The sequence below is a fragment of the Ceratotherium simum genome, chromosome 25 (genome assembly GCF_057802395.1).
Source record: "Ceratotherium simum simum isolate JZ-2026a chromosome 25, ASM5780239v1, whole genome shotgun sequence".
Taxonomy (NCBI): Eukaryota; Metazoa; Chordata; class Mammalia; order Perissodactyla; family Rhinocerotidae; genus Ceratotherium; species Ceratotherium simum.
This window is the reverse complement of record NC_141924.1, coordinates 24,259,519-24,272,072: the sequence shown is the minus strand read 5'-3', so window position 1 is coordinate 24,272,072 and position 12,554 is coordinate 24,259,519. Positions and strand designations below refer to the sequence as shown.

The 12,554-nt window shown below is 36.3% G+C and overlaps 1 protein-coding gene across 3 annotated transcripts in view; it reads left to right on the top strand.

Moving 5' to 3' along the window:
* APAF1 (apoptotic peptidase activating factor 1) overlaps positions 1-12,554 on the top strand; it is an 80,670-nt gene that overhangs the window by 12,820 nt on the left and 55,296 nt on the right. For all 3 annotated transcript variants that reach the window (XR_015556381.1, XM_087449062.1, XM_087449063.1), the window contains exons 5-10: positions 4,430-4,613; positions 7,152-7,264; positions 7,368-7,499; positions 9,359-9,597; positions 10,001-10,168; positions 10,883-11,014. Coding sequence is in view for 2 of the 3 variants with exons in the window: in XM_087449062.1 (XP_087305188.1) it covers positions 4,430-4,613; positions 7,152-7,264; positions 7,368-7,499; positions 9,359-9,597; positions 10,001-10,168; positions 10,883-11,014 (968 nt within the window). In the remaining variant the exon portion in view is untranslated. The remainder of the gene's footprint in view (positions 1-4,429; positions 4,614-7,151; positions 7,265-7,367; positions 7,500-9,358; positions 9,598-10,000; positions 10,169-10,882; positions 11,015-12,554) is intronic.

Here is a 12,554-nt window from a genome sequence, read left to right as displayed (position 1 = left end):
AACATGGATGGACCTAGAGGGTATTATGCTAAGTGAAATAGGTCTGACAGAGAAAGACAAATACCATGTGATTTCACTTATATGTGGAATCTGAAAAAACAAACCAACACACAAAACGGAAACAGACTCATAGATACAGGAAACAAACTGGTGATTACCAGAGGTAGAAAGGGGTGGGGGAAATGAGTGAAATAGATGAAGGGGTTAAGAGGTATAAACTTCCAGTTATACATAAGTTATGGGAAAGTAATGTACAGCATAGGAAATATAGTCAATAATATTATGATAACTTTGTATGGTGACAGATGGTAACCAGACCTATTGTGATCATTTCGTAATGTATATAAATATTGAATCACTATGATGTATACCTGAAACTAATAGGCTATTGTATGTCAATTATACTTCAATTAAAAAAACCCAAAAAACTGTGGTTCTTATAGAAATTTTATTATTTCAGGATGGTGTTTGGTATAACTTAAGGAATATTAAGTTCTTAACTATTTATGCCTGTACATTTTTAAGTAACCCATGTCCTTTTGAAAGTTCAACTCTTTATTTTTTCTTCTTTTGGTAGGGAAATTGTAGAGTTGACATATTTTTAAACCATTTACACTATTGTATGTATATAATGAGTTTTTAAAGTATGGAAGCTTTCTCCAGAGGCAGTCTACCTGTTTGCTTTTGTCTTTCCCCAGATTTTCTTGATGCTATTAGATTATTAATTGCTACCAAGATAAACCTCATGTGAAAGTAGGATGGGGTTAATTTTCTCTGAATAAAGGCAATTTTTCTCCGATTAAGTTTCTCTGAATGAAGTATAGGTACAAGCCTCATTCAAGGCTAAATTGCTCCCTCTTGTGCCCATAGTCAAGATGTTTAGATTTTTTTCTGAAATGTGGAATGAGTGCTTCAGTATTTAACTAACTGTCGTAATGTGATGGTAGGAGATTTGAAGATCAATTGGTCATTTGGTCTGTTTCTCTTTCTTTTTAAAGCTATTGGTGTTTTATTTTTTCTTGCATATATTTATAATGCCCTAATTTAAATTTAGGAGAGAAAGACTTCTGATGTAGATAATAGGTACTTAAATTTAAATCTGAAGAGTTTATTAGCTATATCAGGATACTTTCTTTGCCTTATCTTTAATCCTGGGATGATTTAAAAAAGTTTTTAAATGGAAAGCACAAATTAAAAAAAAAAAACTTAGAAGCAACAGGTAGTTTAAAGCTTTGTTTTAAATATTACGGTAGTAACATTTTCATTTAAAAAGAAGTAAAAATTCTTTTCACTTGCCCTTCTCGCCTTTCTTCTAGATTCTTCAGCAGAGATAATTGTGGTTAACGGTTTAGAGTGAGGTTTCCACACTTTTTGTGCATTTACAAGCATTTACACGCACAGAACCCAGCTATAACTAAGCGAAGCCTCAGGGATTTACTGTTTCATAACTGTTGACTTATACTGAAGGAGGCCTAGGGGAACTTCAGGAAGCTTTCAGGAGTGAAGCATAGGACTTGTCTGCCTTCTTCTAAGACACTGGCACTATAATCAAACCATGCTTCACAGCACTGTCTTCATGTCAGTTACTGCAGCGTTCTCTGTCTCTTGGTCATTTGTCATCTTTTAGGCTCTTATGCAGTAACTACTCAGTACATTGCCAAATTCTGATCCCCTTCCCTGGCCTTTCTGCCTTATTGTCTAGACTTCCTCCTCTGTGATCAGAAAACTCCTCTATATCATCAAGCCCTTCTTAGAATATTTACCTCCTTGCCTTATCTGAAACTGGGCAGTTCCCTGAGGATACCACCTTCTCCATAGCCTTCTTCAGTGGTGTGGCAACATTTTTTCCTTTATATCCCACATACGTCAGCACTAGGGAGTGGGTGGATGTTGTCCTTGCTCTCTGTTGCCTCATCCAGACCTTCTTCCTTCTCCAGCTACTTCTTTGTCCTTTGAGGTTCAGTTCTCTCATCTTAGTTGTGTAATTGCCCTCTCATTCAGTGACGATTGGTGTTCTGAGTTACAGATTTAAACCCTTTTGCTGTTGGTGCTCTTAGTGATTTCCATATCTGTGTGGATGAGTTATGCAAAACCTTGGCCTCCCAGCTTCTTGACCTCTTCATCTGCAGTGACCATTTTCTTCACGCCCCTTCAGCCACATACTTCCCAGATCACAGACTGGACCCTGGTCCTTGGCATTCCAGAAACAATACTACTTTTGAAATCTTGATGTTAAACATTCTCTTCTGCTCTTTGCCTGCCTCCACCTAACTGTTCTTGAAGTTCACTACTACAGTTTTCTGACCTCTCAAGTCTTATCCATTGATTCCATAATGTCCTCACTATTTAACCTGTCAGCCCCCTCCTAGGCTTAGACCTAAATTTTTATTGCCCATCATTCAGTTGCTCCTTAGCAAATACTCTTGGCTCTTTAGTTCTCTCCTTCTCTTGGGTTAAAGCTGATTCCTTCTTCTCCATGCTAGAAGATGAAGTGGGTATTCCTGTTTACTCCTCGTTGCTTCATCCAGACCATTACTTGCTTCCTCTTTGCTGGAGAAAATCACCTGAGTTCCAATGTAAATTCATGATCATAAACCTTGGCAGTTTTACTAGGTTTATTTAATGAATGTGTAACCATTGTGTTGTGGTTTGTAGCGTATAATCAGAAAACAACTTTAGTCTTTTTCCTCATTGCCTGTTCAAAATTCTTCTCTGGGACTGATTCTTTCCCTGGCCTTGTACAAGTTCAGAGTTCCCAGTCATTTCAAGCTGGTTTTTCAAAACAATCTTATTTCAGTAATTAAAATGTCAAGTCCTATTTAATACTCTAAACTTCATTTATATATAAGGTTCTCCCCTTCCTCAGTTGGGCCTGCCTCAGGCTTTGGAAGCCTGCAGTGGAAGAGGAGGTTAAGATGGACATCGCAAGTTGTTTCCAGCTTTTTCCTGTTGCAGAGAGTTTTCCTTGTGGAGGCAGAATAGTTTAGAAGTTGATCATTGATGCTGGAAGTTTGCATCCCAGCTCTGTTTTATTAGTTGTGTAACCTTGAACAAATTACTCAACCTTTCTATACCTCAGTTTCCTCATCTATAAAATGAGGATAATAATAGTGTCTACTTGATAGTCCACTCTGAGGATTAAATGTAGATTAATGTGTATAACCGTTAGGATAGTGCTCAATAAATGTCTGTCATAAATAGATCTTTTTGCATAAATCCATATGTTTCTTTTGGATGATTAAGTTTTTAAAATATTGATTTCTTCTTGTACTTAATTATTTGCAAATACCAGTAAGTAAATTGCCATTTGGTGTAATGTAACTCTTTGTATCTATGTTTTGCTTTTTCTTATACTTTTATTTATCACATAATATAAATCTTTATAGTTAATGCCGCTGGTATGATCTAATGCTCCTGTTCACCATATTTTACACATAGGGACCCCTCTTGCATTTTTTTGTATCTATGTGGAACTGATTAAGTATAGTCTGTGAAGGCTTAAGATTTTTGGCTCCTGATAACATGTAAGTAAGAATACGTATTTTAAGATAGATATGGTTTAATTAACAATAATGATGATGATGACAGTAGCAGTAATAATAATGTCCAGACTCATGTAGTACTTACTAGTTCAAAGCTTAATATTTGTAAGGTGCTCTCAGATACATATCACTAATAATTCTGTCTGTTATAACCCTTTACAGTTAACATAGCAAATTCACATATTTTAGATCATTAATTTCTTACAGTAACTCTGAAGTAGGTGGGGTAAGCAGTCTTAGTCCAGTATAATAAATGACACTGAGGTTAAGTGATTTGCTAAAGATTGCAAAGCTAGTAAGGAGTAGAGCCAGACTTGAACCTAATTTCTTTCTTGAAGTCTCTGTATGAGAACCATGAGGAGTGAGTTATGCATTCCTGGACATCAGTGGTTCTCAGTCATCCCCCATGGGAAAATTTGACAATGGACACCTGTTTGGTTGTCATACTGGGGAGAAGGAATGCTACTAGCATCTAGTGGATAGAGGCCAAGGAGGCTGTTAAACATCCTATAGTGCACAGGACAGTCCCTCACAACAAAGAATCATCTGACCCAAAATGTCCAGAGTGCTTAGGTTGAAAAACTATGCTGTGTAGTGATTATTGATGACATAGGACAAAGATTGTGAAATTTTGTTTGGTGAGATTTTACTGATAAGCAACAGATTTACTCCAAATTTCAATTTCTTTACATCTTCAACTTTTCTTAGTAGGTTCAGGCTATAAAGCTCAATAATACCCTACAAGCAAAATTTATACCCTGAATGAAGAGAAGTTGGAGAATGTGATGAGATTGCAGATTGAGACAAATCTGCTGCTTATCAGTGAAATCTTTCAAAGGAGGACTCCTGTTCAAAGGCCTTAAGTTTATTATTCTTTTCCTCACCAGGTTGTTTCCCAGGGGGTGTGCATTGGGTTTCAGTTGGGAAACAAGACAAATCTGGGCTTCTGATGAAACTGCAGAATCTTTGCACACGGTTGGATCAGGATGAGAGTTTCTCCCAGAGGCTTCCACTTAATATTGAAGAGGCTAAAGACCGTCTCCGCATTCTGATGCTGCGCAAACACCCAAGGTACAGATGGTCAAATTTATTTGGTGTATCAAGTCCCAATTAAACTTAACTACTGACATCTTGAGAACATTATATGCTTTTCTTGCTGTTTGGTAGAGGATCTAAGAAAGAACCTTTGCTTTCCTGCTGTTCTCTCTCTCATATTAAAAAAAAAAAGTGGCTGCCTAAAAATGGCTACATCTCTCTTCTTTGCATCTTATCTACCACATCATCTCTTATGTACCATTGTAGGCTCTGAAGAAATTTTTCTTAAGTCGGTGAGTTGTTGAGTGGTCTTTGCTAGAAAATGCAAGCTTCTTACCTTGAATCCATTATTTCTAATGGATTAACGTAGAATAAGAGGGCTGTCCCCGTGGCTTAGCGGTTAAGTGCGCTCACGCTCCACTACTGGCGGCCCGGGTTCGGATCCTGGGTGCGCACCAACGCACTGCTTCTCGGCCAGGCTGAGGCCGCGTCCCACATACAGCAACTAGAAGGATGTGCAACTATGACATACAACTATCTACTGGGGCTTTGGGGAAGAAAAAGGAGGAGGATTGGCAATAGATGTTAGCTCAGAGCTGGTCTTCCTCAGCGAAAAGGAGGATTAGCATGGATGTTAGCTGAGGGCTAATCTTCCTCACATACACACACAAAAAAACGTAGAATAAGAGACAGAATAAGTGTAGGCTGGTAAAAGACTGAGTCAGGAAGGATTATTTATTTAATGGGACCTTTCTATTGTGTTGTTTTCGTTTTTGGGTACGTGTACTTCTGCTGCTTCCATGTACTTCAAGCGTTTGTTTTATTTGTTTATTTCAGTAGTTAATTAATTCATTCAATAAATACCATTATAATTATGTGCCAGGCACTATCAGCTGTTTCACAATTTTCCTTAGCTAGAAGGAGACAACAGCTTAGTTGCTGCTTGTGTCAAGAGTATAACCTGGGATTCAGTCAACAGTTTGATTTCCGTGATCTAGCAGCCATTCTTTCATTTGTTCGTGTAATCAACATTGAGTGTTTTGCTCAGTTCTGGGTCAAGTGCTCCACGTACAAAGATGCATTCCTTGGGAGTATAACAGTAAATTGGATGAGAATTAGGTAATGGCTCTAACCTTTTTTTAAATTTTTTAAAATAATTTTATTTATTTATTTTTTCCCCCAAAGCCCCAGTAGATAGTTGTATGGCATAGCTGCACATCCTTCTAGTTGCTGTATGTGGGACGCGGCCTCAGCATGGCTGGAGAAGCGGTGCGTCTGTGCGCGCCTGGGATCGAACCTGGGCCGCCTGTAGCGGAGTGCACGCACTTAACCGCTAAGCCATGGGGCCGGCCCTAACCTTTTTTTTTAATGCCTCCATGCACCTGAGGATGCAGTACACTCTCATGTGTAACAGTAATAATAATAATAGTAATAATCAATGCTGATATGGCAGTGATTCTCAAATTGGTAAGGGGATTAATACCAGAATATTAGGTGAGAGGAATAATTTTTGGAAAAAGCCTGCTAGGTGATTATGATGAATAGTCACTACAGAGGGCCAGCCTCTTTCTCTCTGGCTTCTTTCTCCTCCAGATCCCTCTATTATCTCCTCCTCTCCTTGATAGTCACTGGTGTCCATTTTCCTAGGGGAAATGGGGATTGAGACTACTAACCATTCCCTCTTTTCTTGCTCAGTAACTTCCCTCTAGTCCTTCTTCCTTTCTTTGCAAAAATAAAAGTGATTTCTATTTAGGACAATATTGTTACCATTCTCAGATGTATTAGACAATGGCTGATAAAGCCAGTCATTTTGTTTTTCTCTCAGTATCATTTTGGTTTATGCTTTTACAATTTTTCAACCTGTGTATGTACCTAGAGTCTTTTTTTGTACTGTACAGAAGTAGTGTGCCCTTCAGATAAAAACGCTAGTGTATAATTATGCTATCAGGTTTTAGTTGCATTTTTTCTCCATTTGTTCTGGTGAGTTTAAAAAAGTTTTTGGAGAGCACGTGGGAATTGGCACAGAGGTTCTTTGTCATTATGAATAAACAAACTGATTTCTTGGATGGAAAATACTCCACTAGTGTACCAAATGAAAAGTAATATTCTTGCTAGTGTATTCTATAAGCTTGGAACATATAAAATTGCTAGTTTTTTAGGTAAAAAGTGGTCAAATATCATTATTGTTCTATGATTCATTCTAATGCTAACGGAAGCCTGTTCTATTTTGCTGTTGGTGCTTGAAAACTGAATTGGAAAAATCCCGTTACTTGGTCAGTTCTTTTTAGGCACTGGGTAACTGATTTCTACTACTTATGTGGTATATGGCAGTCCTCTTTTTATAGGTCCTGTAACTTTATATGCATTGATTTGGGCTGGGAGGAGAGAAAAGTCTCTAATTTTTTCCCCCTTACTTGAATCAGTATATTGTGAAAGGGATATAGTAAAGAAAAGAAGAACCATGAAGTAGACATCTGTTTTTTTTTTATTTTGTAAATTTTAATGGCATTCTCTTTTTATAAAAGAGGCTTAAAATAAATGTTATTAGTGACTCAATACAGTTTTTTTTGTTAGGTCTTTGTTGATCTTGGATGATATTTGGGATCCTTGGGTATTAAAAGCTTTTGACAATCAGTGTCAGATTCTTCTCACAACCAGAGACAAGAGTGTTACAGACTCAGTAATGGGTAAGGATTATTTATTTGCTTTTTTAGTACCTTTATGTTTTAATTCGATTACATTTAAATATGTGGCATAGCAAATTACTTATCATGTCTTGTGATTTTGCAGGTCTTAAATACTTAGTCCCTGTGGAGAGTGGCTTAGGAAAAGAAAAAGGACTTGAAATTTTATCCCTTTTTGTTAATATGAAGAAAGCAGATTTACCAGAACAAGCTCACAGTATTATAAAAGAATGTAAAGGTATAGTTATTTATTTTGTGTATGAGATGGTTATAGAGATGTTAATTTACCCCTTTGTAAATGAATATGACAGTTTAGCACTTGAACCTCTAAAAACTACTAGAATATTTAGTATTTTAGGTTCTTCTCTGATACTCTAAATGGATAATGGTATTTTGGTATTCATTCATTTGTTAAAATAATATTTAACAAACACTCACAATATGTTAGTGGGAGGGATGAGATGAAGACATGAGCTCTGTTGTCAAAGAATAAAAAATATCGGGCTGGCCCCGTGGCTTAGCAGGTAAGTGCGTGCGCTCTGCTACTGGCGGCCCGGGTTCGGATCCCGGGCGCGCACCAGTGCACGGCTTCTCCAGCCGTGCTGAGGCCGCGTCCCACATACAGCAACTAGGATGTGCAACTATGACATACAACTATCTACTGGGGCTTTGGGGGGGAAAAAAAAAAGGAGGAGGATTGGCAATAGATGTTAGCTCAGAGCCGGTCTTCCTCAGCAAACAGAGGAGGATTAGCATGGATGTTAGCTCAGGGTTGATCTTCCTCACAAAAAAAAAAAAAGAATAAAAAATATAGTGAGAATCAGAGTTTTAAAATTTTTTTGGTTGGGATTTTGTAAAAATAGTGTTCCAATTTGATAAAGAAAAACTGTTGTCTTCTTAATTTGCATTTTTTATTAGTGAAGTTAAACTTTACTTGTTTATTAAATATTTGCATTTTAAGAAATTATCCTTGATTCACTTTTCTTTTGTGATATAAGTATTGTTAATTAATTTTGAAGCACTCTACCTATTGAAGCTGTTAGCCCTTTGTCATATTTTGGAAATATTTTTCCCCAGTTTTTGTCTACCTTTAATTTTATTTGTAGTATTTTCTTTCTTTATTTTTTTTTTTTGTGAGGAAGGTCAGCCCTGAGCTAACATCCATGCCAATCCTCCTCTTTTTTTTGCTGAGGAAGACTGGTCCTGGGCTAACATCTGTGCCTGTCTTCCTCCACTTTATATGGGACGCTGCCACAGCATGGCCTGACAAGCGGTGCCTTGGTGCACGCCTGGGATCTGAACCCAGGCTGCTAGTAGTGGAGCATGCGCACTTAACTGCTATGCCACAGGGCTGGCCCCTGTAGTATTTTCTTGACATACAGAAATTTAAAATTTTATATAGTCAGTTCTATCAACTCTTAAGATTACTTCTTCTATCGTTAATGCTTGGAAATACCTTCTTGTTTTTCTTTCTTTGTTTTCATCAAATATATACTTAGCTTTGAGTTAATTGACTTCCAAAAATATTTTAAACTTAGGAAAATACTTGATTTGTATTTGCTGTAAAGGCGATGCATGTCCATTTTGAAACATTTAAAAAAAATGTGTGAATCTATAAAGAAAAAAATAGAAATTATCCATAATCTGATAATTATTAGTACCATGAGAGTGTTTTTTCCAGTCTTTTAGGACGTGTAAAAGTTTGAAAAAAATATTGAGATTATAATGGTATACATAATTTCGAGTCTTGTCCTTTTTATATAACAAATCTTGAGCATTTTCCTATGTCATTAAATATCTTTTGAAAAAAATTTACCAATGGCATGATATTGTGATATACTTTGTTCAGTCATTTCTCTGTTAGTAAGGTTTTTCACCATTTTAAATAATGCTATGATAAATATTCTTAAATGAAATATGTCTTATTTCTAATGACTTCCTTAGTATAAATACCTAAAGTGAATCCAGAAGTTATAAATATTTTAAGGCTTTGGATAACATGAAGCAGAAATTGTTTAAGAATAAATTGATTCTTAACTTAATGGTAATTTTGAAATGAGACGGTATTAACATGGTGACTTTGGTTTTTTTTTTTAGGTTCTCCTCTTGTAGTGTCTTTAATTGGTGCACTTTTACGTGATTTTCCCAACCGCTGGGAGTACTACCTCAGGCAGCTTCAGAATAAGCAATTTAAGAGGATAAGGAAATCTTCATCCTATGATTATGAGGCTCTGGATGAAGCCATGTCTATAAGTGTTGAAATGCTCAGAGAAGACATCAAAGATTATTACACAGACCTTTCCATCCTTCAGAAGGATATTAAGGTGCCTACAAAGGTAATAGAAGGACCAACAATCCTCGTCATTGGGTATTGATGGCATGTAACCTTTGATATAGTGCTGAGGATATTGTTGTGGAGGATATGGGAAGGATAAGACCTGTGTGCCTGAGGTGGTGGGGTGGAGGGTGTAGAAGTCGCACTGATTTTAGTCTCCATCAAGGGCTCAGTGTTGAACTCAGACAAGTTACCTATTTCTCAGCGATTCTAGTGAAGCTGGAAAAGCATCTGATTTCTTTCTCTCTCTTTGCTATCTTGAGGAATAGTTGAGCTTCTTCTTATGGAATGGAGATGTTCTTATTCAAGGCTCTAAGATATGATTTTTTTGTGTGTTAACACCTTGTCTGCAGTCCGGGTCATTGTACTTTGGTGGCACATTAAATGCTTAAAATGATTCCTAGGTGTTATGTATTCTCTGGGACATGGAAACTGAAGAAGTTGAAGACATACTGCAGGAGTTTGTTAATAAGTCTCTCTTATTCTGTGATCGGAATGGAAAATCATTTCGTTATTATTTACATGATCTTCAAATAGATTTCCTTACAGAGAAGAATCGCAACCAGCTTCAGGTATTTGCACCTCTGTATATATTTTTTAAACTTTTTGTTTTGAAATAATTTTAGACTTACAGAAGAGTTGCAAAATAGTACATAGAGTTTCTATGCTTATATTCTTCACCTAGCTTCCCCCAATGTTAACATCTTACGTAATTACAGTTATCAAAGCCAGAAAATTAACATTGATACACTACTGTTAACTAATCCACAGACTTTATTTGAATTTCTCCAGCTTTCCCACTAATGTCCTTTTTGTGGTCCAGATCCAATTCAGGATCCCATGTTGCATATAATTGTCATGTTTTCTTAGTTTCCTCAGATCTATGAAAATTCCTCAGCTTTCTTTATCTTTCATGGTCACTTTTGAAGAGTACTAGCTAGTTATTTTGTACAATGCCCCTTAGTTTGGGTTTGTCACTTTTCTCCTGGCTAGATCGAGGTTATGTATTTTTGGCAAGAATACCACAGAAGTGAGTTGTGTCCTTCTCAGTGCATCATATCAGGGTATTGATGTGTCTTATTATCAGTGATGTTAACATCGATCACTTGGTTAAAGTGGTATCTGACAGTTTCTCTCCTGTAAAGTTACTATTTTTTACTTTTGTAAGAAGTATCTTGTGGGGAGATTCTCTATACATTCTTAAATAGCTTTGGAAGCTGGAGTTACTGTGATCCTTAGGTTATGAAATACTTTTTGTCCTCTGAGATATTTCCTTTGGGTTTTAGGATCTTCATAAGAAGATAGTCACTCAGTTCCAGAGACATCACAAGCTACATACTCTTTCACCAGATCAGGAAGACTGCATGTATTGGTACAGCTTTCTGGCCTATCACATGGCCAGTGCCAATATGCACAAAGTAAGATGACCCATTTAAAAATGATTTTCTTATAGCTCAGTACTTTTATGTTTAGAATTTCCTTTATTAGTAAAAATAGGATTATAGTCTATGTAAGTATTTTTGTTTTTGTTACTGTTTTTACCTGCAGGAATTTAAAAAGTTACCTTAGTAACTGCAATAAATGAACCACCTAAAAATTCACTCTCTTCTTACCAGTAGCTTTCCTTTATGGGCAGTATGGATTTGTTTTTAAGTTTTGAGGGGAAATGGAGGGTGGGAAAGTATATCTTCATTCAGCAAATATTTATTGAATGCCTGTTATGTACTGGTATTGTTCTTCATTATGGGGTTGTACTACGGGCACCAAATCCCTGCTCTCATTGAGCTTATGTTCTTGCAGGGAGACCGACAGTGGACAAATAAATTTATACTTTGTCAGGAGGTAGTAAGCGCTCATTTGAAGAAAAAAAGCATGGAAGGAGAAAGAAAGTGATGATATAGGGGTAGAATCATCATGATTCGCTGACGGATTTGATGTGCATTATAAGAGAAAAAGAGTCAAAGAATACTCCAGGCTTGTGCAACAGAAAGATTAGAGTTGCCATGAACTGAGATGGGGAAGTCGGTGGGTAGAACAAGTATTTTCAGGGGTGAAGGGGAGGTTAGGAACTCATTTTGAATATATTAAGTTTGATATACATATTAAGACATCTGACTGGAAATACTGAGTACTTAGTTGGACATATGAATCTGGATTTCTGGGGAAAATTATGGACTAAAGAATTTAAGAATCAGCAGCACATAGATGATATTTAAAGTCATGACTCCCAACTAACTACTCAAAATGATAACATTTTGGAAAACCGTATGTACTTTGAGTAATTTTTCTATGCTTAGGTACGTTAACTTTTGGTTACAAAAATGGTGTTTTGTTGTACCTTGTGGTTTTTACGTAGCAAAATATAGTTTACATTTAATAATCTATATTGGAATGAAGATATTTCAATAAAATATCTGTGCCCTAATTCACTTAACCAAACTTTGTGTTGAATATTTAGGTTGTTTTCAGTTTTTTTGTCCTTATGATGCTGTAATGAACATTTTCATTTGTCTTTGCACCTATATTATTTCCTTTGAAAATTCCTTCAAGTGGAATTACTGGGTCAACGTGTCTTTTTAAAACTTTTGATATGTGTGATAGTGTGGCAGGATTTAGTTTCTTTTCACTTTTTAGCCTTTTTTCCCTGACTTTTGAAGATAACGGTTTATTTTCCTTGGATAAATTTAAGAAAAAAACAAAAAAGAAAACGAAGATCACAGACATTGCCAACGCTTTTGTGTATAATTTTCTAGATCATTTTGCTGCTCAGATATACACACTGGTTTTTTAAAACCAAAATGGGATCATAATAGAAAGAGTCTTATAGTTATTTTCCACTTAATTATGTTTCATGGTCATCTTTTTATGTGAATTTACATAGAGTGACAATTTTTTTTTTTTGGTGAGGAAGATCAGCCCTGAGCTAACATCCATGCTAATCCTCCTCTTTTTGCTGAG